We start from the raw sequence: 27273 nt of genomic DNA, 5'->3' as shown, positions 1-27273 counted from the left end.
CATCCCACCAGACTGCCACCAGAACCTTCAGCACATGTGGTTGTCTGCTTGTTAGTTTTCTCCTATGAACTGGGAGCTCACTGGGACAGGGACAGTGTCCAGGTCATCCCATAGCCCCGGTACTCAGCAGAGCACCTGGTATACAGTAGTCACTCCATATATGGTTAATAAAAGAAAATGAATGTGTGCCTAGCACACGAAGTTCTTACCAGCTTGAGAAGCATAACACACACACACACAAAAATAGAAAACACCAGAGAATCTACAACCAAGTGCTCACTCCCTGGAAGGGCAGAGAAAGGAAGGAGGAATGAACACATCTCCTGTGCGAGCCTTCACCATGGTAGACTCCTAACCATTTCCCTCGTCCTCCTTGTCCTCCTAGAGCCTGCAGGCAGAGTGATCTTTTATGACTGGAAAAGACCCACTGCTTCTGAGAGAGAACCTAAGAGCCTTAGGAGTCAGGTCCTTCCCTGTCTCTGCAGCCTCCTCTCCTCCTGGCTCTGTCCTCCCCAGCCATGTGGCCTTCCGCCAGTCCTAGGTAGGTGCCCTGTCCTCTCCCCTCGCAGGGAGGCTGTCCCTCCTGTGGCTTTGCTGGACTCTCTTCCCTCCCTCCCTCACCAAGTGAAGCCCGCCAGCCTCCGCTTCCTTGCCGCTTCCTCAGCGTCCGACTTCCCTGACGGGAGAGGCCAACTGCAAATGCGCTGCAGTTAACGGAGGACACCTGCCTTTGAAGGTAGTTTGGCAACCCCTTTCTACTTCCCGGTGACATGGGCCGGGAGGAGTCCTGGATACCCGCAGAGATTCAGCAAAGCATCCTCCACCCACTCCAAGGCCGCACAGCTTCCTGAGTGGATGTCTGGTAAATACAGTATGTTTTTCTCCTTCTTCATTATGTTTCCAGGATTACCTCTGTGCTCTTAATAGCTGAAGTCCCTTCCCTCACTCCCACCTGCAGCCTCTCCCCTGCCCCCAGTCTGATGCCTTTCACAGTCACCTAACTAAGCACGACAACCACTTGCCAGCATGCCTTGCTGATGGCCAGGCCCAGGCTCAGAGGTGGCAGTGAGGAACAGGCAGGCCCTGGCCAGACAGAGGCCATCCCAGCTCTGACTCCCAGAGAAGCCACATCTTCAAATGCTTCAAGCAGAAAGTTCATTGAACAGACAGCTCCCATGGTCAGATGGCCATTCCCCTCTCCAGGGACCGGCTCCCTTTCCACTCTAGACAAGCAGCGGAGCCTACAGGCACCAAGCTTCCTGCGGGAGGGATGGGAACACTCACCCCAGAGACAATTGAGGAAGTGCGATGAGAAAGTCAAGTGTAAACTCTTATAACACTGAGGCCACCATGTCTCTGTTTGCCTTCTCTTCTGCAATCATTTTTGATAATGAGACGGCCATGCCTCTATTTTATTTCCAGCTGTACAGTAGATAAAGGAGTAAAAGTCCACCAAGAGAGCATACGAAATCAAGGTGAGAGTGGGCAAGGGCAGCCTTTACCTGGAATATGATTTGACTCGGTTCCTGGCCTTCAAAAATAGAAAACGTCATGGGCTTCAGGGGGCCGCTAAACTTCCCCTCTTGGCCATATCCAGTTACCTGTTCACAAAGAAAGATAGAATTAGTATCTACTAATATTATGAATGTGTGTCCCTTGTTGATTAGATTGGGGATTCGAGAACCAACATACGAAACAGAGGATTCTATCATGCCTGAAAACCATGTGAACTCTGGTCAGCACAAACAGAAAGGGCTCCAGTGTTTGTTGAAGCTCAATCATGTCAAAGTAGCTTGCGTGAGCTTTGCATTGCGTTTCCTGTTTAACCATCGGAGCAATTCCCCTATGAGAAGCATATTAACATCCCCATGAGGATATTAGGTTAACACGACACACTCTCGGTTCTCGCTGAGCGAAAGCTCCTGGTTTCGCACAATGCTACTCTGTCTTCCTAATTCTACACAGTTTTACACCAGCTTCATAAAACACCTCCCTCCACGCCTATTATTTTATGAGGACATTCCTGGCAGATTTCCAGCACTCTGGAGTTCACAGTCACCTCAAGGACAATTGCATTTATAAGGGGGAAGAAAAGAACACACAGACCTGTTTAGTGCTTGCATGGCACGTAGTTACACGGCAAATTTTAGGAAAATTTGAATCTGAATTTGAACTGTAACTTTAAGAGCAGCTTACTATTTTAACATTTCATTAGCTCTTTCCATTCATTTAGAAATATGACAAAAAACATAGAATGTTTACTTCAAGCAGGAGCCCTACAACAGTTCTCAAATTCAAAAACCCCTAAACCTGAAAGCCAAGCAGCCTCTGCAGACTCCCACAGCCAGTCTGGAACAGTTGTCAGTGCAGCTGGGATGGTAAGAATGGCTCACACTTGCTACGTTAGTACATGTGGAGCTCTGTCCTAGACACGTTTAATCCTGAAGACAACCCTACGAGGGTGAATTACTATCATTAGTCCCATTTTACAGGTGATGAGACTAACGCATAGGGAGGTTAAATGTTATAGTTTGCCCAGGTAGTGGCTAAAAGCGGGATTCAAAGTTGTGACTCTAGAACCTGTTCTCTCAGCCATTACATGCCAGTACCCACCACAAGGCACAAAAGTGGCCCAGACAACCTGGAGGGAAAGCTGGCTGCACTGGGGTTGTGCACAACGGTGTGACCCCCATTCCAACCCCCAAAGAATGGGGTGCATCATGATAGTCCTCCCTACATTGGCCCCTCTGATGGGAGACATGAGGCAGAGCAGAGCAGGTGACTGCAGGAAGGGACAACTGCCATACACCCACCTAAGGGCACCCTATAGTACCAGGCATTGAGGGCCTCATACTCATGCTGGTCTTCCTTCCTTCCTGGGTGGTTCTTTGGGTCTCCCATTTGTAGAAATCAGGGGTGGAATAGGTTAGAATCAGAAGCACATAGCAAGCCAATGGTTTTTGGAGCTAGACAAATAACAACAAAGAACAAGAAGAACTGGGGACAGGAGAGGGAATTTGTTTTCCTCTTCTTTAGGAAGACCAGGCACATTCTTGCCATGGAAACTGCTGCTCTCTGGGAATAACCCAAAAGCAATTAGTATGCCAATGATAGGGGAGAAGGTCTCATACTGTATCCCTCAGTGTGTTGAGTCTTGACTAAGTTGGTACTGGATGTTTGGTAAATGAGCAGTAACAAACAAGAACTCAGAAGGCTTTGAAATGTGGTCTTCTCTGCCTCCAAGCTGTGGCAGGTCCTTGGGTTGGCTGCCCCAGGCCACTGCCAACCCCTCTCCTTTGCTTCCTCCTGCCAGAGAGGCTGGGAAGCCAAGTGGTCTCCTTCCCAGGCTCCCTTGCAGCTAGGAAGGTGCCCAAGGGACCCAGTTCTGGCTTGTGAAGCAAGAAGGGAAGCCTGCTGGGGTTGTGGTCAAGCTGTTGTTTTCCTGGTGAAATAGAACAGGTGTGGCTAGCAGCACCCTTCCACATGGTTCTTGCTGAGGCAAGGGACTTCGTATCTGCAGCTGGGGCAGCTGTCATGAACCATGAGAGGACAAACCAGTGCAAAAGATGGGGCAGCAAAGAGAAAGAAGCCCAAGGCTCTGATAACACCACGGACCTGCTAAACCTGCCCCGGATTGCCCACTTCAGGCCTCTTATTTGAGGAAAATAAACCCCTATTTATTGAGCTCTAAGTCAAATTTCCTATTACTTGTAGCTAAAAAGCATTCTTAACTCATAATAATTTTACACACTTGTGGCCCATTCCCTTTCTTTCTAATTGTATCTTCCTCTGGGAGCTCTTCTTCCTTTCCACCCCTTTTCCAGCTTCATTAACTCCTCTGGAAGGTGGGGCGCAAGCACTGGGTACTGACGTCCAGGGCCCCCATGGTGGGTCCGAGATGAGGGCAGCGCTCTCTGTGGAGCTACTGCTTGATGGCGAACTACCTTCGTCAGCGTGGCACTCGTATCGGCAAGCACTCAGCCCTTCAGTTAGTGACACTGGTGAAAACCACATCAGCCGGGCAAACCTCACAAACGGGGCCGCGTGGACAAGCCGGCTCACCCGTCAGGAAAGGAGACTCAGGTCTCAGTTCCAGGGTTCAACGTTGCGTCTTCGTATCAGGGCAACACATCGCTCTTCCTGTCTCTTTACGTGGCTATTGCGGCTATAAAGATTTCCGAGTGCATGTGTACCCTATGAGTCATCGAGCCACATCCCTGGAAGCGGGATGAATGGTGTGGTTGAAACTTGTGAAAGGACAAGGGGGTGGTGGGTTTAAGCAGGAGTTGGAGGGAATAGCACCCGCCATCTTGCACAAAGAGGTGAAAGGAAGAGAAGAGAATGGAACTGACAATTTTTAGTCATTTTTAGCATCTCCCATGTGGCAGTGATTGGATGAGACCCTTCACATACATCATTTCTTCTGATTGATGCTATCAGAGTATCTCCAGAGAAGTCCCACAGCAGAGGCAAAGCGCTCACAGATAGTTAGTGCCACCTTGGGACTGGAACCAGTTCCGTTGGACCACCAAGCCCCAACTCTTACCGATGTCACTACATTGCTTTCTGGGCCAAATGACACATGCAGTGGTCAGGTCCACCTGCCTGGTAGCCGCCATCAAGAGTTCAATGCAGGGATTGTGTAGTGTTTGTACCAAACTCTTCTTCCTTCGGGAAGTCCCAGGCAAAACTCTAAAATAGGTGGCTCCTCCTTGGTTTTCTCCGCCACCCCACCCAGCACCCTCTCCCAAACCCTGGATCACTTACTTATGCTCCCTTCAGTGCTCTGGAAATACATCCATGCTGTGTTTCCAACCCTCTTGTGAAACAATGTCATACAGAAGAATGGAAGAGCCACTCACAGTATGGAATAAATGACGGGCAATTGTTTTAAATTAGTGCCTCTGCTGAATAAAGCTTCATGTAGAAGACAAGAAGCTCCGAGTAAACTTCCAGCCTTCACAAGACGAGAGCTGGGAGGTAGGGATTAGGTAGGGGCAGGAGAGGGAAGTCCCACCCCCTGGCTTCACCAGGGACAGCCATGCTTGCAGCCATCTCCTGGGCAAGGCACCTGCTGCCAAGGGGGTTGGGCAGTATTTCTTACTCTAGGTAGAAATCCCACTGAAGTGAGAGTAAAGAGAAAGAAACCTTATTTTCACCTTTCATTCAGGAATAAAATTAAATGTCCCCATCTCAAACAAGAAGCAAATGAACCTACTAATATCAAATTATTCTGATAGAATCCTCTCTAAGAACTTATTGTCGTTTCCTAATATGTCGATAGTCATGTATATAATTTCTACCCTGTTGCCAGCATTGTGCTAGGTGCTGAATCTGCAAAGATGACTAAAATAAAGTCCCTTCTTCATGGAGATTAGGGTTCATGTAGATGTAAACACTGTATATTTAAAATGCTGTAATAATAATGATAGCTAATATTTACTGAGTGCTTAAACAGTGCTGGTCACTGATCCAAGTGCATTATAATGCATTATCTCATTTAATTGCCACAATATCCCATAAGACAAGTACTATAATTAGACCCAGTTTACAGGGCAGAAAACTGAAATTCAAAGCTTAAGTAACTGACCCAAGTTCCTATCACTGACAAGTGGCAGCTCCAAGTTTGAAACCAGGTCTGGCTTCACCACCAGGCTGTGATAATGCCAGTAGCAAAGAGGACATTTGAGAGGTAGTTTTACAAGTTTGACTCTATTTCACTTTATAAGCATTTGGAACTGTGTAGGCTCCAGGGTTCAGGTCTCTCTGGGACTTGAAATTTGGTGTATTATTTTTGGGTCCCAGAAGAAAGGAAATAAGATTTTAGTTACAAGGTTCTAGAAGTTTCCCTATTAAAAAAAAAAAGTATATGCTTCCCCATAATCTTGCTTTATAATCATCAATATTTTGTGGCAAAATGAACCTCAGGTGCTTCCTGGGTGAAACAAGGCTGGCACCCACTGTGCACCCAAGATCGAGGGCTGGGACCCTCAGGCTCTCAAAACCTGTCAGTCAACCGGGTTAACTCAACAAATGGCTAAAGACAAATGTAACCGGAAAACTCTACACTTTTTATCAGAAGAAAAGTACAGAGCAGAGCATGATCAAAAATGCTTTTCTTGATGTTTTGGTGGGAATTTTTAATGGCCAAAGTAAAAAAGTCAAGATTAAAAGGGACACAGACCAATGTATCAGTGTAATTCTTTCCAGATTCCCTGAGCTGTACATGAATAGATGGATTTGTTTTCAACCTTGCCCATGAAGTGGCATTGGCTTTTAAGAGCTAAGGAGACAGTACATCTCCCAGTTGAAGGTCAGACATATGATTTGTAGCCATTTCATTGAAAATATTACATTGGGATAAACTATGCATCTATTCTATACAACAACTTTATTCTAGTAGGCCATCTTTTTTCTTTTTTTGAGTAATGATAATCATTCTTTCCCTCATATGGGGTAGAAAGATGGCAGAAAATATTCTAGCAAATAAATAGAAAAGAATCCCCTTTTCTCTTACCAAATAAAGTGTAAGAAGACACAGAGAGCAAAGACGGGCTCGAGGCATCATGGAATTCTTTATTCAAAGTCCTGTGAATAAACCAGAAATAAAAATAATTAGTTTACAGTCTATTAAAATCACTTCTTTCTGACCAGTAAGAATCATTGGACAATCATCCACCTATAAACCTAGTAAAATGGGATCCCTAAAGTTTCCCCCTGTATGGAGCATCCTGGTCTTCTAGAAGCTTCATGACACCTCATCCATTGCAACATCCAAGTCGACATCTCGAAACATGCTTGCCATAATTCCATTCCTTTAACTCTTTCACTCTATTGTAATATTCTTCATTTAAGAGTCTTAAATAATCAACAATAAGTAACATTTTCACTCTTATGTGGATGGGGAATATATGTTTTAACAATGCCAGGAGAGCCAGATACAAAAATTTTCATGGTTCTGATTCAAAGCTGCAAATAGATGAGATCCTTCAAGTGGAAAGAACCCAAGTATGCTCACAAACCTTCATTCAAAGATCTCACCAGGTGCTTGTTTGGTCTTCCAAATGTTAGCATTACCTATGCAATATACCCTTTAAAAATGAAATGCATTTTTGGGTTTGTTTTATTTTGTTTTTGTTTTTAGAGACAGTATCTCCCTCTGTCACACAGCCTGGAGGGCAGTGGTATGATCCTAGCTCACTGCAGCCTCGAATTCCTGGGCTCAAGCGATGCTCTCACCTTCGCCTCCCAAAGCACTGGGGTTACAGATGTGAGCCACCGTGCCCTGGCCAAAAAAATGTCCTCCTTGTTACTCCAAAAGAGACCAAATAAGAATCCAAACTCTGCCCTCATTCTCTTCGATATTAATTTGCTTTTTCTCCTTAAAGCTTCACATTTCACAGAAATTATAAATTTCACCCTGAGACATGTCATAACTAACTGATTTTAAATTGGGAGATAAATTTTCCACATACTATTAAACTGCTAAAAAACAACCCCCCCCACACACACAAAAACACCACCAAGGAAATAAAAAACGTATTCATTTCACTAAAATTCCAATCATTTTATTATCTCCTGGGATTATGGATGATCTTGGTTTACTTTGTCTTTTTTTTTTTTTTCCTAAGTTTTTCTACCTTAAACATGCTGAGCTAATATCCGCACGGAAAAATGGTCATTAAAATTTTAAACATTCTAAAAATTTAAATGCTGAAATTTTTAAATGCCTTACATTTGGAGAGCTTATATGCCACCTTTAAAAAGGTGAAAATGCTATTCCATTTTATCCTCACCAGTGTCTTAGGGGATAAATAAAGAAATGAGCCATTTATTAAGCATCCTCTAGGAGGTAGATTTTTGGAGAGGTCTTTGTTATAAAAACAGAACAACAGCATAGCGCAGTAGGTGGGCACAGAGGAGTCGGAGAGCCAGGATGGAAACCCAGCTCTGCTCTCCACTAGCCGTGTAGCCGTGGTTGTACCACTTCATCTCCCAGTACCTCAGTTTCCTCCCAGGGAAAATACATAGCAACTCCTCAATAATACGTGTGTGCTCTCATGATTTTCTCACAGTCATAATGAGTTTGGAATGTTCTTCTCATTCGATAGATGAGGAAATTGAGGTTCAAAGTCGATCATTTTGCTTTACTAAAAACACACAGCTAGGAAGTGGCATTGCCTTGCCTCCAAGCAGATCTGTCTATTCCAAAGTTTAAAACATTTCTTGACTCTTTCTGCCCAACCCTATATAGCGTGATAGCTACATAAATGCAGACGTAGCCATAGACAGCTAGAGATGTAGATATACAAATGCTATCTAAATTAAGCAAGTCGCCCCGAGTTTCACAACTATTTTAAAGAAAAGCTAGGAATAAAACTCTTTAGGACTCTTGGATTCATAAGTTTTTGAATGTTTAAACATCAGTTTTCGCAACAGAATTAGTTCGGCTGACACATCTAAACATTGTTTTAGAATGAACTCATTATATTAATAGTTAAACACAATTGAGACAGTTTTCTACTGCTTTAGACTGCTTGTTTGGTTTGGAAACATAGAAATAAGTAACAACCGGCCGGGCGCTGTGGCTCACGCCTGTAATCCTAGCTCTTGGGAGGCCGAGGCGGGCGGATTGCTCAAGGTCAGGAGTTCAAAACCAGCCTGAGCAAGAGCGAGACCCCGTCTCTACTATAAACAGAAAGAAATTAATTGGCCAACTGATATATATATATAAAAAATTAGCCGGGCATAGTGGCACATGCCTGTAGTCCCAGCTACTCGGGAGGCTGAGGCAGAAGGATCACTCGAGCCCAGGAGTTTGAGGTTGCTGTGAGCTAGGCTGACGCCACGGCACTCACTCTAGCCTGGGCAACAAAGTGAGACTCTGTCTCAAAAAAAAAAAAAAAAAAAAAAAAAAAAAGAAATAAGTAACAACCTCAGGTTCTGGCATATTACAAGATGAAATATATATTAATGACAGAACTGGTATTCTTAAGTCTAACTGGTTTTTTTTAATATAAGCGAAATGCACATGATTAGTCATCAAGCCAATATTTGCTTAATAGAGGTAAAAATACAGTCAGTAATGACACATTCGGGGATCTGTCTCCTCAAACTCCCCAGCGTTCAAGATTTTCAAATGCTGCTCCCAACTCTTCCACCCTTATCTCCCACACCCCTCCCACGCCCAGTCATGACAGCCACCCAGATGGACTCTGCCCCCTGAACTCTTCTGCATCCAAGCTCTGGCACTGGCTGCTGTCCCTGCCTGGCACAAGGCCTGGCCCAGAGAAAATGCACAATGGATATTTGCTTAAGGAAGTTGGACTGAAATTACCCCTCTTCATCTCTTCTTCTACTTCGCATATTTTACCATCTAGATCCAACTCGTTCATTCATTTAAAAAGCATTGAGCTAAACTTCTGTTATTTGCCAGACACCGCAGTAAGAACTGGGACATGAAAACAAGGTGCCTGCATGAAGTAAACCTAAACCCTACTTCCCTCATGGCATTTTCCTTGATTTACAGAAGATTCTTCCTCTCAAAACCTCTCCTAACCACCTTTTATCATGTATTTACCTGTTCACATAACTGCCTCTCTCAGAGGCCTTATTTTAAAATAATTTTTTTTAGCTTCTAGGGGCTCTTCATACTATGCCTTGCATATATTAAGCCCTCAACAGATGTTGGTTAAATTGTAAAACACTTGTGATTGTCTAAAATGAATATCCTATTAATTTGTGCCCATCTATAAGAGCTTTCGGAATAAACATAACACATTAAAAGAAACTAATTTCAAATTTAAAGCTTTACTTTGATGCAAAGTAATACATTTTTATTGTTGATGAAATGGGTTGTTTCTGTTTTAAATACATTAACAGATTTCTGCTCAGTGAATAGCTCAGAACTGGTTAAAATATTCTCTCTCTTTGAACTGACTTTTTTTTTTTAGCATTTTTAATCTTCCAAAGAAATATAAGTTGAATGATTTAAAAAAAAAAAAAGCAAATAAAAATAAAATGAATGCCTTATTTTAGTCAGATGCTCAGACAGGCCACTGTCTGGGATGTTTTAATGAGATCTAAAAGGTAAAAGTAGAAACGTACTTACCCTTTGACATTCACATTTAGTATTAATCTTCGCAGAAGGGTTTCCAGTGGGAAACAGAAGTAACTGCCTTCCACTCCCACGCATAGGGTGCCCTGATGTATTTGAGGACAAACCTACCATACCATGCAGTTGTTAGGAGCACAGACCAGGAAGTTAGACTCGCTGGTCCGGGTCCTGGCTCCACCGCTTACTTGTGGTTCTGTTTACTCATGTGTAAAGCAGAAACAACAATGGGATCTACCTCTGAGAGCTGTAAGATTCAGTGAGTTAACATTTGGAACAGTGTTGGTCAAATAAAAATTCATTCTGCCATCCAAGTGTGCTTAGTCAGAACTTTCTCCATTGTACAACAAGACTTTTCCTTTCACAATTCCCATCTTCGGGTGGACTGCTAACAACAATATTCGAGAAACAGCCTCCACGGCAATGTCCTCAGGACCAAATGAGTCATCGAGGCAAAGCCTTTACCTGAATGATTCAAGGCAAACTACGCTAATGCCGGGATTATGTCGGAAGAGGACTTTGGTCTCTCAAACAAGCCATGCTTATACTTCCTTACATGGACATAATGCCATTAATGAATATGATAACCTGGACTATGCTGCTGCTGACAGGAAACCACTGTTTCTCAGTGGAACTGCCTAAAACCACCAAGCCATGCACATGGTGGGTTTCCTCACAAACACTATCTGGAAAAGGACTGGAGTGGATTTCCAGATAACTCGGTGATATTTTACCTGAACTACTGACAATAGTTGGTCCAACCATCCGCTTGGAATTTTTGCTATTTGTTAAGGTTTCCCTTAGGGACGAGGACTATATTCAGACAGTTTCTATGGCAACTATCTGAGAGGCCAAGCACACCCGTAGCGACACAAGCCAAAGGTTTTTCATTTAAAAACGAAAGGAGGAGTTTGGAAAAGAAGACCTCAGTCCACAAAATTTGGATGCACCACGGCTAGCAGACAGCACCACCAGCACTTGCTTTAACCACGGGCAGGGCCTCGTCTTGCACGGAGGGGTTGGGGCTGCCCCTGGCCTTCATCTCTGGGGGTGGCGTCTTCATCCCATTCACCACAGCCCAGAGGATTTGGAAATTCCTCCACATCCTGAATCTGTGCCAGCCAGGATAACAACAGGAAGGCAGCTGGCATTGACTGAAAACAATGTGCCACACACAATGCTAAGACTTTTATATGAATTATATTTTTTTTTCCTTGAGACAGAGTCTTGCCCTATCGCCTGGGCTAGAGTGCTGTGGCATCAGCCTAGCTCACAGCAACCTCAAACTCCTGGGCTCAAGCAATCCTCCTGCCTCAGCCTCCTAAGTAGCTGGGACTACAGGCATGTACCACCATGCCCGGCTAATATATATATATATATATATATATATATATATATATATATATATATTTTTTTTTTTTTTTTAGTAGAGACAGGCTCTCACTCTTGCTCAGGGCTCAGGCTGGTCTCAACTCTTGAGCTCAAGAGATCCTCCCACCTCGCCCTCCCAGAGTGGTAGGATTACAGGCAGGAGCCAACGTGCCAGCCAATATGAATTATCTTACAGATTTCTCAGAAGAACCCTAGAAAGCAAATACTATTATAGTACACCTCTTACAAATTGAAAATCAAAAAGGCAAAGGTTGTAGAAGTTGAGACTTGCCCAAGGTCACTCCCTCTAAAAGCACAAACATCCTGATATTGACACACCAAGTATCACTTAATCTAATACATATCTTTCCAATAATTTGAAAAAGATCCCCGCACACACACTTCCCAGCTGCTCTTCCTTACTGACATGGCCTCCACCCTTCCCACCCATAGGAAAAGGCTGCATCAGCCTGGGAGGTTTTGTTCCTATGGCAGATATATTTCTGTCACATGGTCCCTCATTTGCCCTCCCATTTTTTAATCAAGTCAAGTGTTATGGGTTGAATTGGGCTCCTTCCCCCCCACACACAAAAAATTCATATGTTGGAGTCTTCACCCCCAGGTACCTCAGAATGTGACGGTATTGGGAGCCTTTGCAGAGGTGATGAAGTTAAAGGGAGGTCATTAGGACGGGCCCTAATCCAATATGACTGGTGTCATAGAAACAGAGAATTTGGAGATGCGGTCACATATACAGGGAGAATGCCCTGTGAACATAAAGACACCCATCTACGAGCCAAGGAGAGAGGCCTGGAAGGGATTCTTCCCGATCCTGCCAACACCTTGATTTTGGACTTCCAGCCTCCAGAACTGTGAGACAATAAATTTCTGTTGTTTAGCCACACATGCTGTGGTATTTGGTTGTGGCAGTCCTAGCAAAACTCATACATCAAGGAAATCTGGCTTTGACCAAGTAAGGCACTGCCATCCCAAGACAGGTGGCCTCAAAAGGGGCTTCACTCTGTCATTATATGCACATTGCCCTCAGCATCCGAGTGGCCCACCTGAAGCTTGATTGATTCTCTTGTTGGGCTTCCAAGAAGATTTAAGACATTTTTAGACCTTCTTGTCATTTTCCCATTTATCTGAGTAAGCACTGGGAATCTCTAGGTCCCAGATCTTCAAACCTGCAAGTAACTCAACACACAAGCGTTGATTTTTTGTTAGCCCTTTGCAAAAAAGCTTAGTGATAGGAGAATCTTAAATAGAATCGGTCATTTCTTGTTCTTTTTGTTTAAAAAAAAATGCATTAAGTGTTTTGAATTAAAATAACTCACCTAGCACTAAGGTTGAGCCATGCAACTCCTAAGAACAAGGAAGTGTGGAAGGAAAGGACTGCAAAATTTGTTTTCAAATACCACAAGGTGGTGTGGGCAGGAAAGGTTGTGACTAGAATTCATAACAGCACCAGGACCAAAGAGCACCAAACACCTTGTGTGCCGTTCGTTTTTGCCCTGCACTGTATATTGCTAAGAGCGGCATAAATTATTAACATAAAGCCAGGCAAGACGGGAATAAAGAGCAGATGAAAAGCTCACTCGCACCATCACTCATCAAGCAAGGGTCAGGTCCGCTCCGCCCATCTCTTTGATCTGGCTCACAAACCTCTGGCACCAATAGCATCACTTAAGGTTTGGAGAACACAGGAGGATCTGGCCAATTTGCACTGTTGACAAATTAAGGGCCCGATTAAAGTGGTCATTAATAAGCTAGAAACAAACAGGCAGGAATAAAATCTGGGCTGCTGCCTCCCACTGCAGATGGATTACTCCACCTTGCAGATGAGGCAGCTGGCTGTTTGTTTTAGAGCTGAGAGAGGCGGGGAGGGAGAGAGCCGTACCCCACACACATCCACAGAGAAACATAAGCGTTCTCTCTTTCACTGTACTTTGCAATATAGATATGCCAGTCTTCAGTATACGACAATCTGGATTTACACACATACAAAAATCAGGGGTGATTATTCGTTTTATCAATAGGCTCGCTACTGGGCTCACAGGAGAATAGAAGGCAGCCTTGGAGAACTTAGAATGGTTTAAATGTATATGATCGATCATAATTACTGGCATAATTATTCTTATTAAAGAAAATAATGATGAGTTCTAAGGACCATTTTGAGAAATGTGGTCATGCTTATTCCCAGTTGGCCGTGTTCCACCCAGCACTCCCCCAGGCTGAGTGAGGGGTGTGGCATCTGGGGACAAGCGGCGTCTCCTCCTCAGAGCCTCACAGGACGCCCCAGCCCTGAGCAGAAGGTGGCCCAGGGTAGTCAGAGGGAAGGGAGCCACCAGCCTGGGGACAACAGATGGCTATCTCGCCAGGTGCTTCCCTGACATCTCAAGCAGGTAGACAGTAAGGAGTTCAGCATTGAGTCCTCTGAGGTATGCAGGTCTACACCTCAGAAACCCTGGGAGGGAGGCAGGGGGAGAATTTTCCTTCCTCCGTATCCAGCAGAGCAACACGTCAAGGGTCTTCCCTGGCCTAAAGGAGATGATGGGAATCACTACTTCTCATAAAAGGTGGCCTAACTATTTTTGACAAAGTGTTTCCTCCTGTATCACCACGCAACATTTCTTTACGTATTATAAAAGTGTACAGATGAGCATTTTGTCAAGGTAATAAAGTAACACATTGTGGCCTTAGAAATTCAGTAAGAAGTAAATCTAAATTAGATTTCATCCCATAGGATTTAATGCCAGCTCTTTTACAAGGTGACCCGAGGCAAGAATTTTAATGACAAAAATGTGCAGTCATGCTTAAGTATGGCAGGTTGATTTTCTGATTTCTGTAATTAAATCATAACTGACAACTGGGATAGGTAGGACAGAAAGGGAAAATGAATTTAACTTTACTTAATAAAAGGTGCCACACCTCTACAAAATCTCATTCATGAATTGGTTTTATTATAATTGATTTTTTTAAATTGCAAATGTTCAATAAATGCAAGCCAAATTAAGCACTTTAGACAACTTATTTCATTTAAACAACACAACAGTTCTGCAATGTGGGTCCTATTGTTATCCTACAGAGCAAGACACTAAGCTCAGAGAGGTTGGGGAAGGAGTGTCCGTCTGAATGCAGAGACCAGGCTCAGAACCACTCGACTAGACAATCTCTGTGTGAGCAAGGTATGCACATCTTTCGTTTAAATATTGAAAGCACAAATCTACCATTTTGATTCACTTTGTCCCTTACTGAAGGCCTACAAGTCCTAATAATTTTAAAATAATAAAAATACAGTAAAAGATGATTGATTCAGAATATCATGGATGAGAGAATTTCATGTCAGAATATTTTAAAAGAAATTACTTTTTCTCTGAAAACTAAGACTAAGCTATATACGACAACCAAGTATAGCTTAGTCTATTTGTACTGCTTAAGTAAAAAAATCAATTCTAGTCTAATTAATACCTCAGCCACTGGGCGAAGGTCTGCTTTTATTAAATATTTCTTGCCCCTAAGTAAACATTCCTGTTTGTTCTCACAAATAACAAACACATAGATAGATATCTATCTAAGAGGCTGAGTTGCTACCAGGATACATCTTGCCTTTTGCAGTAGAAGGGAGGAGGTGCCGGAAATGTAACCTTCACCTTGAACAGCGGTGACTTTTTTCCCCCCGGGGTCATTTCAGTGAGTTTCAGAGGATGCCAGACCTATGCCCCACCTGAAGCCTTCAATGGGAACCATTAGAAGGATTTTTTAATGCTTATTTAAAAAAATAGCAAAATCCAATAATTTTAACATTCTCTTCTTATATTTTTTGGATCCTTAGCATAGAATGAGTTGCTCACTTGTACAAAGGCAGATGTTGTTTTGTGGTATTACTGTTTCTTTTTTTTTCTAGAGAATGAAACAGCAACTTCTTAGACTGATCTGAGTCACCTACTTGAACTTTCTCATGGAAAAGAGAGCCAACACTCCCTGAATGTCCACCATATGCCAAGCAACGCAGTAGCTCGTTACCTACTTACCTAATTACTTCTTATAACTACTGGGTTAGGTAAGTTCTTCCTTTTATAGACGGGAAAAGTTAGATTCAGGAAGTTAAAGAGCCCTGCTTAGTGCCTGCCGGCTGGGAAATAAAGACAAGAGCCTCACCCATCTGGCCAGCCCTGAAGACTCATACACTAAACATCCTATAATCTACTATAAATCCACACTCAGTAAAGGACTCATTTGGTTTCCTGGTAAAAAGCTGAATATTGTCCATTTTCCTTTCCTCTAAACATGTCCTTCCTTCTTTCAAATAATGCCTCACTTGCTATTTAAGTTTTTGAAGAAAAATAAACACAAGAAAATATCAGAGAATGCTCTGCCCTTCTGATCTCCTGCTTGGCATCCCCTACCACAGAAGGCATCTGTCCCCATTAAGTCACCCATAATAAAAAAACAAAAAACAAAAAAAAAACCTTTAAAAAAGACAGAGGCAAGGACTACACCTGTGAGGACACCAATAAGCTGTTCGTGACCGAGCATCGCAAGATAATCACTCATACACGGGCGGTACATCCACCACCAAGGCCGAAGGCAGCCCAGAAGCTGCCCAACATGCACGTCGCCTTCCTGTCCCAGCTGTGCAGGCAGGTCAGTCTCTCTGTCTGAAGTTCTTATTCCAGTACTTCTAACAAAAGGCTTCTTTCCTCCTCTGCATCCCAGGTAGTCCTAAATCCCAAATCGAATCTTGTTCTCTAAGAAGTAGACAGAATATTGGTTTTTTTGTTGTTGTTGTTGTTTGAGACAGAGTCTCATTCTGTTACCCGGGCTAGAGTGCCGTGGCATCAGCCTAGCTCACAGCAACCTCAAACTCCTGGGCTCAAGCAATCCTGCTGCCTCAGCCTCCCGAGTAGCTGGGACTACAGGCATGTGCCACCATGCCTGGCTAATTTTTTCTGTATATTTTTAGTTGTCCAGCTAATTTCTTTCTATTTATAGTAGAGATGGGGTCTTGCTCTTGCTCAGGCTGGTCTCGAACTCTGAAGCTCAAACAATCCTCCTGCCTCGGCCTCCCAGAGTGCTAGGATTATAGGCATGAGTAACTGCGCCCAGCCACAGAATGTTGGATTTTTGAAGACACATCTGAGAGATGACGTGCTTTGTAAGAATATGATTCCATCCCCAATGTCTAGAATACAAGAGTCCAAAAGCATCTTAAGACTAGGCACTTCTATACTCAATCACAAAGAGTGGGTGTAATCCTTGTTTAAACATCATTCCGTCTTCCTTTTAAATCTGCTGCCAAGCTTGATTCGCTCAAAGCTATTTCGTCAAGTGAATTTATAAAATATAGACTAATGGAAAGGAACCACAAAAGAAAGAAATTGTGCTCCGCAAGCAAACCTTGTCACGCCAGGAACAAACACCCCTTCCCCACAATGCCACATAGCTCACCTCAAGGAATACGTTTGTCCAGCAACTTCTTAAGTCTCCCCTCCAACCCCCGCCAATCTGTTTTGTCATTCTAGAATAAATACATTACTGACACAGTTAAGACATGTCAGCCCTTACCTTTCTGAAAGTAACAAAATGGTGGTTAAAAGCTATTTTCTTCCATCCGGTTGTCCGGACTCTTGCCGCGGCTGGTATCTCCCCGGGGAGCAGTCCTGCACTGCTCTGCCCCAGGCCTCTCCCTTCACCGTCAGTCAAACATTAACCATTAACATTTTTATTGATGTTCGGGAACCACAGCTATCATAAAAAGTATCATTACACTCACTCCAGGAAAGAAATGGATTTGTACCAAAAGAAGTTTAATTGATATCTGATACGTCTCAAGACAGGTTGCTACATTTTCAAATGCAGATGGGTACATTCGAAGACGAGCAGTTAGAGTGGAAAAGGTTTGCGTGTATTCAATTACCTCTAGAGTGTGAGCCCCATGGCATCCAAGATAGAGTTCTTTTTTTTTTTCCCCCAGCCCCCTCCACAATGAGGTCAAAGACAGTTCCATTCACATTTTGCATCCTCAACACTTAGTGTAGTGTCTGCACGGGAGACTCAATCTGCAAATATCTGTGTGGATATCACCTCGAACACAAAAGACAGAGCAGAGGGTGCCAAGCCTAAGCAATGACCCGGTTCATTGATAACCAGCTGCCATAACGAGACGTCGTAGTAAATGACTCGGGAGACATGACAGGCACACAATCTGGCTGTGCCTGCTTCCAAATTCAAGGGTCCCTTTCAAAGGCCGCATGCAACAACCAACAGTGAACTTTCCCCAAAACGCAAATCAAGTCCTCCCTGCCGCCGACCCCCCACACACAATTGAGAAAATGGACTGACCTAAAAGTAAGCTATTTTTTTCCCCACTCAAAATGAGGTTTCCGATGAACCAGTAAAAGCCAATACCCCCAGATTTCTCAAGGCAAGGCCTCTTTAGACTGAGGTCTGAGTCCCACACCTCAGTCACTCTGGGAAGCCTCACTGAAGGTGAGACTTGATGTCACTTTCGTGTCTGATGTGTCCCACTTTGCCCCGTTCTGTGGACTTTCTGCTGTTCGTTTCTGGGCTTCTCCTGAGCTGGGGCTGTGTTTTCCATTCGTCTGCAGAGGCGCACCTGGCACGGTGGAGGCACAAGCGCCCAGGCCACTCTCTAGAAGGGCCCCTCCCTCCCAGATCCGAGGGGGAAGCACTCTAAGCCACGAGTGGGAAGAAACCTCCTTCATCGTGGGGACCCTGAAAGCGAAACCACCTGGTTGCACGCCAGTGGTTAGCATCCTTGGTGGACCCTTGGGTTAGCAAGGACCTTTCTTCCTCTGTCTCACAGCCAATATGACTATGTTTAAGAAAGTGAGGTTAGTGAGGCTAAGCACTTCTCACATTCTTAACACCTCTGCCCTCCCATTAGCTGAATACTATGACCTTGATCTACAAAAGCAAATAGCTTCCACTTGCCACATGTTTCACTTCCTGGAATCAATGTCAACCATCTCTTCACAGGGCACTGCTCTCTGAAAGGTTGCTTCTTCTTTGGAAACATTTTACATATATATATATATATATATATATATATATATATACACACACACACACACATATAGGTGCACATGTGTATTTTTATAAGATTTTTTTTTAAAAAAAGAAAGTGCGTATATGTATCATTTTTTAGTCATTGTTTTTCAGCAGCATTATATAACTATGTTCATGGCATACTGGTATATCAGTTAAAATGTTAAAATGTTTTCTTATTTAATCTTTATATCTATGAAGTAGATTACAGTATATAGATAGAAAATGGAGGCCCAGAGAAGTTGTACCTTTTGTCCAAAGTCACACAGCCTGTGAATCAGGACTCCAACTGTGGTCTGTTTAGTTCAAAGCCCAACCTATTCACTACAACTATAGACTCAGACTACTTTTCTTCCAGCTCCACGTGAGTAACAAAAATTCCATAGGAAGAAATCCCTCTGTGTGAGTCCATTCCTGTTGGGAGATGGCCAAGTTCCTACACTGGGCCTTGCTGTACATGTTATGCTACCTCTAGCCTCTAGCTTCCAACTCAAACATTTGGGTTGATTAAACTCTGAAAAGGCCAAAACCATCCATCAAAGAAATTAACAGGTGATTGCATCTCTGAATTATAGAGGCTTTTTCTGTACTCTCTGGGATAACAGATTAACATGGTTCTGAGAGCTGTGTATACATTTGTTACATCTATATCACTTATATATCCTTCCATATTAAATCCAAAGATTAAGAGCATGTTTCAGGGTGAAAATCACTGCATTTTAGGAACTCATTTTCATGGAAAAGTGAAATATTGCTAGTACAATTGTTTAATACTGACTTACTAATAAGAATAATAGGAATAAGGAAAATGTAACTGATAAAGATTACTGATTCCACTTTTAAAGCAAAGGAGATATGATTTATGTGATGAAGACAAGTGAATAATTAAAAGGACCTGGGCTGGCCAGGTGTAGTGGCTCATGCCTATAATCCTAGCATTCTGGGAGGCCGTGGCAGGAGGATCACTTGAGCTCAGGAGTTCAAGACAAGCCTGAACAAAAGCAAGACCCCGACCTCTACCAAAAATAGATAAAAGTAACCGGGCATGGTGACACATGCCTGTAGTCCCAGCTACCAGGGAGGCTGAGGCAGGAGAATCACTTGAGCCCATGAGTTTGAGGTTGCTGTGAGCTAGGCTGATGCCACGGCACTCTAGCCCAGGTGACAGAGCAAGATTGTGTCTCAAAAAAGATAGAAAAATAAAAATAAAAGGACCTGGGCAGATGCTTTTGACTAATAGCTTTATAATGATGAAAATATTTCAGAACTTTTGTCTACAATAATATTTTAACCATTTCTCCAATATTAGCCCTAGAAAATAAATAAGTAATTTATGGACAATGCTAGTTAGTGAGGAATAAAGAATGAATAGCCTCCCAGATAAAAACTTCATGAAAACTTAGAATTGTTCTGAAAATTCCAAGTATGTTACATTTCTACTATTTTTATTGTTTAAAACTCAGAGTAAATGGAATCTGAGTGCTAAATTTTCCTGTTTTTCATGCACTTCATTTTAATGTTTCTTCTTTGTGTTACATATCCCATATTTCAAGAATATTTTATCATGAATCTATCAACACACAAGCCTGACCTAGCAGTGTATAATAATATTTTTTAATTAATATCCGTCTTGCTCTTGTTAACTTAATGATGGCAGAAAACTTGTCTTCCATTGGCACTCAATAAATACTTCTTAGAACTGAATTCCTTTCAGTTATTTAATTTAGTAATTCCAAATAGTAAGGATTGCCTACAGGCTCAACCAGGGCTGATGGAAACCCAGATACGCAAATAATTTGACCCCTCAAACCAATATTTTTCAGTTTTTGTTCCACATTTATTTAGTGGAATGAAGTGAAACTAATTTTCTGCCAGTCACTGTTTTAGGCTGAAGCGGAATCTTCCCTAATTACAATACTTCCACTGGCCAGGACAGAGTCTGTTTCCTGGTAAACTTAAGCAAAACAGTTCCCAGTTTCATGTAGCTCTTATATTTGTTTTTGGGTTTGTTGGGGTTTGTGGTTTTTTTCCTGTTTGTTTGGTGGCTTTCTGTTGTTGCGTTTTATTTGGGTTTTGGTAATTTTCCAAACCAGAACACTGTAGACAATTATTACAGGATTTAAAACTTAGATAACAAAATGAATCACTAGTTCCAAGGAAGAAACGTTAAATCATACATAATGCTGTTTCAAAATCTCTGCTAACAGCCACCTTGTGTTCTTCCAAAAAATATTTAATAAAGACAGTCTGAGGTTAGTAAAGATTCCCCCACACACACCCACGCCCCACCCCTGCTATCTACTCAGACAGAAGCGGGCCTAATTTGCAGCTGTTTATTCCAGGGATATTTAACTTCATCTATAGATAGTCGCTCCAAGCAACTGCCCAGTAGACAAGGGCTGTAATCTGGCTCCAGTTTCCCCTGCCACAGAACTGCTAGAGAATCACGTGAACGGAATGGCTAGTAAGTGTTCACATCATCAGCTGTATTGGACATGTGCCTTCTAGTGCTTTCTAAATGAGAAAGTTTATTAAAACTGGGCCTTACACCTTGAAATCCTGGTCTAGTAAGTTCTGGGTACATGCCTGAGTTCAACATTTTTATTTTTTTTTATATTTATTTTTTTTCTAGCATATTGTGGGGGTACAAACGTTAAGGATACATACATTGCCCTTGACCCCCTCCCCCCTCAAGTCAGAGCTTCAAGCGTGTCCATCCCCCAGTTGGTGCACATCACACTCATTATGTATGCATATACCATCCCCCCACCCCCGCCCGACATCCAATAAATTTTATTCCTATATGTCCACTTAGGTGTTGATCAGTTAATACCAATTTGCTGGTGAGGGATCAATTTTAAAGCACTCTGGATTCCTGACATGAGTGAGCGCATAGACCCTTCTGTGAGAAACACCAGCTTAGTGATCCTGCGTTTTATCTGCCAGTTAATATTCTTCAGCAAGGCTTGTCCTTAAGTGAGATTAATTTCCCCGCCATGTAGGACCCATTTCTGCAGGAACGTCTCAGACAACGGTGCAGTCGGTCTGACGTTGAACGTGCAGGCCGGATCTGGCAACACAGACATTCCCATCTTCCCTCAGATGTTTTCTTTTCTCACAGTCAGCTGAACTTTTTATTTGATCTTGGATTTTCTTTAAATTCCAAGAAATGGCAATAATCTTGTAGGTTTATCTGAGACCTATCTCTGCCTCTCTTATCAGAGTGCACCAAGCAAGGCTTTGCTCACATCCAGCTAACACTTGGATCTCTGCATGTGGCTGCCACCTCCACTGCTCCACAGGGACTACTGCCCTGGCCAAGGTGACCCGCAATGTTGTCATGGTGATCGGGCAGACACTGTCCAGTCTTCACCTCACTAGACCTCTCACAGCATTCACCATCAGTAGCTTTCCCCAAATTGCCCTTTGCCCCTGGCTTCCTGGCCAGTACTCCCTCCTGGTTTTTCTTCTACCTCTCCTGCCAGTCCCCGGCAGTCCCAAGTGTGGGCTCATCTGACTCCTTGGGTCCAAGCCTGGACTATCTTGCATTGTCACTCACTCTGGGAGGTCAGATCTGCTCCAATCTATGTGCCAACATCTCGTGTCTCTCTCCCCAACCCAGATCTCTCCTACGGTCAAGGCTCTCGTCTTCGATATCCAACTACTACTGCACGGCTCCACCCACATGTCCCACAGGCACAATAAACTCCACAAACCCAAAGTGAACCTCCCTAGTTCAATTCCTGCAAAACATGCTCTTCCTGGGACACCGCTCCTTCGTGTTAGTGCTGGCAGTCATCACAGCTGAGCCAGACAGTGTGCTGTGACTGACAAGGAATTCTTGTCGTGGGCACAAATCGGAGACTGGCATGCACATGCCTGCTGTAACCCACCTGACCTAGGCCTCTGTCCTTGGACACCAGGGCTTGGTAAATACTGGTTTCCCTTCTCTGCCTGTGGATCTCTCACTAGGCACCAAAATGGGGTTGCCTCTGGAAATTTTGCCCTTAAGAAATATTTCCTGGGAAAGGATAGTCTTTTCAACAAACGGGGAAAATGGAATTCACATGCAAATTAGTGAAATTGGACCGTGACCTCACACCCTTCAGCAAAATTAACTAAAATGTATCAAAGACAAAAGAGTAAGAGCTGAAACTATAAAATTCTTGGAAGAAAGCAGGGATGAATGTTTATGGCCTTGGCTTTGGAAATGGTTTCTTAGATACAACCCCAAAAGCACAAATAACAATTTTTAAAAACAGATAAATTGAACTCCACCAAAATTAAGAATGTTTGTGATTCAAAAAACACTATTAAAAAGTGAAAGACAGGCTGGGCGCGGTGGCTCATGCCTGTAATCCTAGCACTCTGGGAGGCCGAGGCGGGCGGATTGCTCAAGGTCAGGAGTTAGAAACCAGCCTGAGCAAGAGCGAGACCCTGTCTCTACTATAAATAGAAAGAAATTAATTGGCCAACTAATATATATATATATAAAATTAGCCGGGCATGGTGGCGCATGCCTGTAGTCCCAGCTACTCGGGAGGCTGAGGCAGGAGGATTGCTTGAGCCCAGGAATTTGAGGTTGCTGTGAGCTAGGCTGATGCCACGGCACTCACTCTAGCCTGGGCAACAAGCGAGACTCTGTCTCAAAAAAAAAAAAAAAAAAAAGTGAAAGACAACTCAAAGAGTGGAAGAAAATATTTGTAAAATCAAATATCAGAGAAAGGAATTATACTTAGAATATATAAAGAATTCTTACAACTCAATAATAGACAAATAACTCAAGCAAAAAATAGACAAAAGATCTCTGTAGACATTTAAAAAACAAACAAGATATGTAAATAACCAACAAGCACATGAAAAGATGCTCAATACCATTAGGCATAAGCGAAATCAAAACCACAATAAGATACATTTCACCCCCACCAGGATAATTATAAAAAAGACATAATACTAAGTGTTGAAGAGAATGTGATGAAGTCAGAATCCTTATAGATTTATGGTGGGAATGTAAAATAATACAACCACTTTGGAAAATAGTCTGGAAGTTCTCTCAACTTTCACATAAGCTGGGCACGGTGGCTCATGCCTGTAATCCTAGCACTCTGGGAGGCTGAGGCAGGCAGATCACTCAAGGTCAGGAGTTCGAAACCAGCCTGAGCAAGAGCAAGACCCTGTCTCTACTAAAAATAGAGAGAAATTAATTGGCCAACTAAAACTATACAAAAAAATTAGCCGGGCATGGTGGCACATACCTGTAGTCCCAGCTACTCGGGAGTCTGAGGCAGGAAGATTGCTTGAGCCCAGCAGTTTGAGGTTGCTGTGAGCTAGGCTGACGCCACAGCACTCTAGCCTGGGCAATAGAGTGAGACTCTGTCTCAAAAAAAAAAAAAAAAAAAAAACTTCCACATAGAGTTACCATTTGACTCAGCAATTTTACTCCCAGGTATATAGCTAAGAGAAATAAAAACGTATGTCACAAAAATAATTTGTCACACAGCAACTTGTACATGAATGTTCATAGCAGTATTCATAATGGCCAAAATGTTGAAACAACCCAAATGTCCATCAACTGATGAGTAAAATGTGGTTTATCCACACAGTGGAATACTATTCAGCCACAAAAAGTAACGAAACACCAGTACATGCTACATGTATGAACCTTGAAAACATCATCCTAAGTGAAAGAAGCCAGACAACAAAGGCCAAATTACTGTATAATTCCATTCACATGAAATGTCCAGCATAGGCAAGTCCATAGAGAAAGTGGATTTAGTGGTTACCTGGAGTTGGGGGTTGGGAGGGCATTGGGGGCTGAGAGCTAAAGGACACAGCGTTTCTTTTGTGAGTGATGAAAATTTTCTAAAATTTATTGTGGTGGTGGTTGCAAAACTCTGCAAACGCACTGAAAACTATTGACTTTGCACTTCCAGTACGCAAACTGTGTGGTGGTATATGAATTTTATCCCGATAAAGCTGTTCCCCAAAATAGGGAAGTGTTCTCTGCGACCAATCCTACCTGGACATAAATATACAAGGCAAATGTTACACATTTTTAGTCACCTCAGTCTGGTCACTTCAGATCACTGGTCTTCTATTATCATAAATGTCTTAGGATTTTTATTTATTTTCCTTTAACTATATGCATGTTACTAGTTTTATCTACTATTTTATGTCTTTTATGTTTTACTTTTTAAAATGTGAATAAAAAACATTTCCATACATGAAGATTATCTTTGCTCTGAACAAAGAAGGCAAAAAAACCCAAGGTGACCACAGTGGCCCTTCTGTCCCTCTCACAGTGGTTCAGCTCAGCAGCTCAGCCCTAGGTAAGCCCCTCGACCCCACTGCCTGCCTAAGAGAGAAGAGTGTTTTCTTTTACATGACCAAACCCAGTAACTCAGGAGACAAGCAGGACAAATATTCCTCCCTTTGGTCTTCCCGCTCAGGATAACATTAAGCCTAGTCCCACGAACCACCCAGGAGAATTTCTGGGAAAAGCCATGTTATCTTAAAGCTGGAATTTTCCAGTTTGCTACATGAGGAAACACAGAAACTGAAATCTCACATCTGTGGATCTACTTACTTCCCCGGCCTGGGGTGGTCCACAGGAGTAGTCCACGGTGCAGAGGAGGGAGGGAGAACGGAAACCCTGCTGGGGAGAGACCCCCGGCCTCACTCACCCTGCTGCAGTGAGTGCACCCGCTTAGCCCACGAGCTCTGGGTTCAAACCTGCGTAGACTGCCCAGCTTCTCCAAAAGGCGCGGCTACAAAGGGATTTTGTTTATTCCCAGGTATTCTCAATTCTGCTCCCCTAAGCTTGAGAAACAGAGAATTGACTAGAACCAAGCTTACATCCAACCAGATTTACAAGACAGAGGTGGCTATACCCTTTCTAAGTTAGCACTTCATACAAAGAAACAATGGCAGTTAACTACACCAGACTTGACTAAAAGTTAACCAAACTCCACCGCTTTTTTATATTCCCTAAGAGAGTTTTCTGAGTACAAATCATAAATTTTTAGTACAGGGTTTCTCCAGCCTGGCTGCATAGAACAGTAGGGATTCGGATGTGATTGGCCCTTGGGGAATCCCGACGGCAATCGTTTGTAAAAGACCCCTTGGTTCCAACACGCAGGCGAGATTGAAAACTGCCAGTGTAACCTCTATTGCCTGCTGGGCACTGTTGATTGCTCCGTATTTATCATCTCATTTAATCTTCACAACAACACTGGAAGGTAGTTATTACTTTCCAAATAAAGAAACTGAGGAACAAAGAAGATCAAAATAGATTCTCTAAGGTTTGAATCCAGGTCTGATATAAAAATAAAAAATATTTTTTTAAAAAAAGCCTTTATCTGCTGCCCTTAGCTGAAGCTCCGGCAACAGCTGTGGAACGAGTCTCCTGCACAGCTCTACTTACCTACGAGAACAGCGACGGACAGGGGTGGTGCAAGTCCACTAAGCAGACAGGTCAACTCCCAGATCCACAGCCAAAATATCAATACCTCCACCCTAATGACATGCCCGCCAGCTGTCCCTCCCACTTGATCTTCTCTGAGAGTTCTAGCATTAGGAGTCCTGACCCTGCTGAGAAACCTGCTCAGGTGGCATTCCCATTAACTGATCACACCAATCGCTCTATCCCATAGAGCCTTGTGCCCAAATCCTCACCAGCTGATTTATTCTTATATCTCCTCCCACCCGCCCTTATCATAGAGCAGTAGCATCATCTGACCCACTCATATCCAGCTAGCCGGGACGAAGGTCGCCCTCTCCTGCAGCTAATAAGGAAGTGGTTAGCTTCACCATACCTCGGACAAGCCGGGCCTGGCCAGTCAGTATTAATCAGAGTTATGCATAACACCCGGAGCACCTCGCCCCCAGCACTAACGGAATTGTCTCAAGTCAGTGGGCTTCCTAAAATGTACCCTCCCCTCAGTATTGAAAATCTTCTCCAGGGCTAGGGTAGGATGTGGCTCCCAATACAACAATGCTGACTTTTGTTCTGGAATTTAATATTGATCTTCAAGGAACTTGACTTTTGAAAATTAATTTTCTTGTATCTTTGGAATACACATTCCTTTTCTTTTTTGGTCATGAAGCAAAGAATCATAGAATTACCAAGGACCCAGTCCCGTGGGACTCAGTGTCAATGACACATTTCCTATACCTGACACAGGCAATGAGAACTCACCTCTCCCAGTCTTGATTCAGCTCCCTAATAGATTAGTCTGGTATTCTTTAAGGCATAGTGTTTAAGACCAAAGACTTTGGAGACTGGCAAATTGGGATCTGAATTCCAATTTCAACGCTGTTCTTTGGATTATATTTTTATCACCAACATAGCTTTGGAAATCTTAGTCTAGGCTCTTGATATCACACCCCTCCTCTGTTTGAACTCGTAACTATAATGGCCCAATGAATGGGGTAAAAACTAAGATAGATTAGGAGTCTTTTTAGGAACATCTGAACCATGTCTGTCCAATAGAGATTCCAAAATTTGCCATAAATTGCTTTTCTAAGCCTTTCAACTCTACTATCCCTGCACTAACAGTATCTTCCCATCCATCTCCCAACTACCTCAGACCAGAAACCAACAGCAATTAGCCCTATCTGTCAGAGGCTTAAGCAAGCAGGAGGCTGATCACCCCATCTGGGTTTCTAACAAAGGTAGTTAGAAAACTATAATTAAAACCTGGTGGTTAACATACCAA

The 27273-nt window shown here is 43.0% G+C and overlaps 1 protein-coding gene across 2 annotated transcripts in view; it reads right to left on the bottom strand.

Moving 5' to 3' along the window:
• The window catches only part of CDH17 (cadherin 17), a 67831-nt gene extending 41545 nt beyond the window's left edge, over positions 1–26286 (bottom strand). Inside the window, exons 1-3 of one of the 2 annotated variants that reach the window (XM_012772857.3) lie at positions 25980–26286; positions 6518–6588; positions 1503–1601 (exon numbers count right to left, since the gene is read on the bottom strand). In XM_012772857.3, coding sequence (XP_012628311.2) covers positions 1503–1601; positions 6518–6568 — 150 coding nt within the window. In that variant the 5' untranslated portion in view covers positions 6569–6588; positions 25980–26286. Of the gene's footprint in view, positions 1–1502; positions 1602–6517; positions 6589–17053; positions 17150–25979 lie in introns of those variants that run through there. The other variant, XM_012772856.2, reaches the window with a different exon arrangement.
• Positions 26287–27273: the final 987 nt, after the last annotated feature.

The sequence above is a fragment of the Microcebus murinus genome, chromosome 7 (assembly GCF_040939455.1).
Source record: "Microcebus murinus isolate Inina chromosome 7, M.murinus_Inina_mat1.0, whole genome shotgun sequence".
Lineage (NCBI taxonomy): Eukaryota > Metazoa > Chordata > Mammalia > Primates > Cheirogaleidae > Microcebus > Microcebus murinus.
This window is presented reverse-complemented; position numbering and strand designations above follow the sequence as displayed.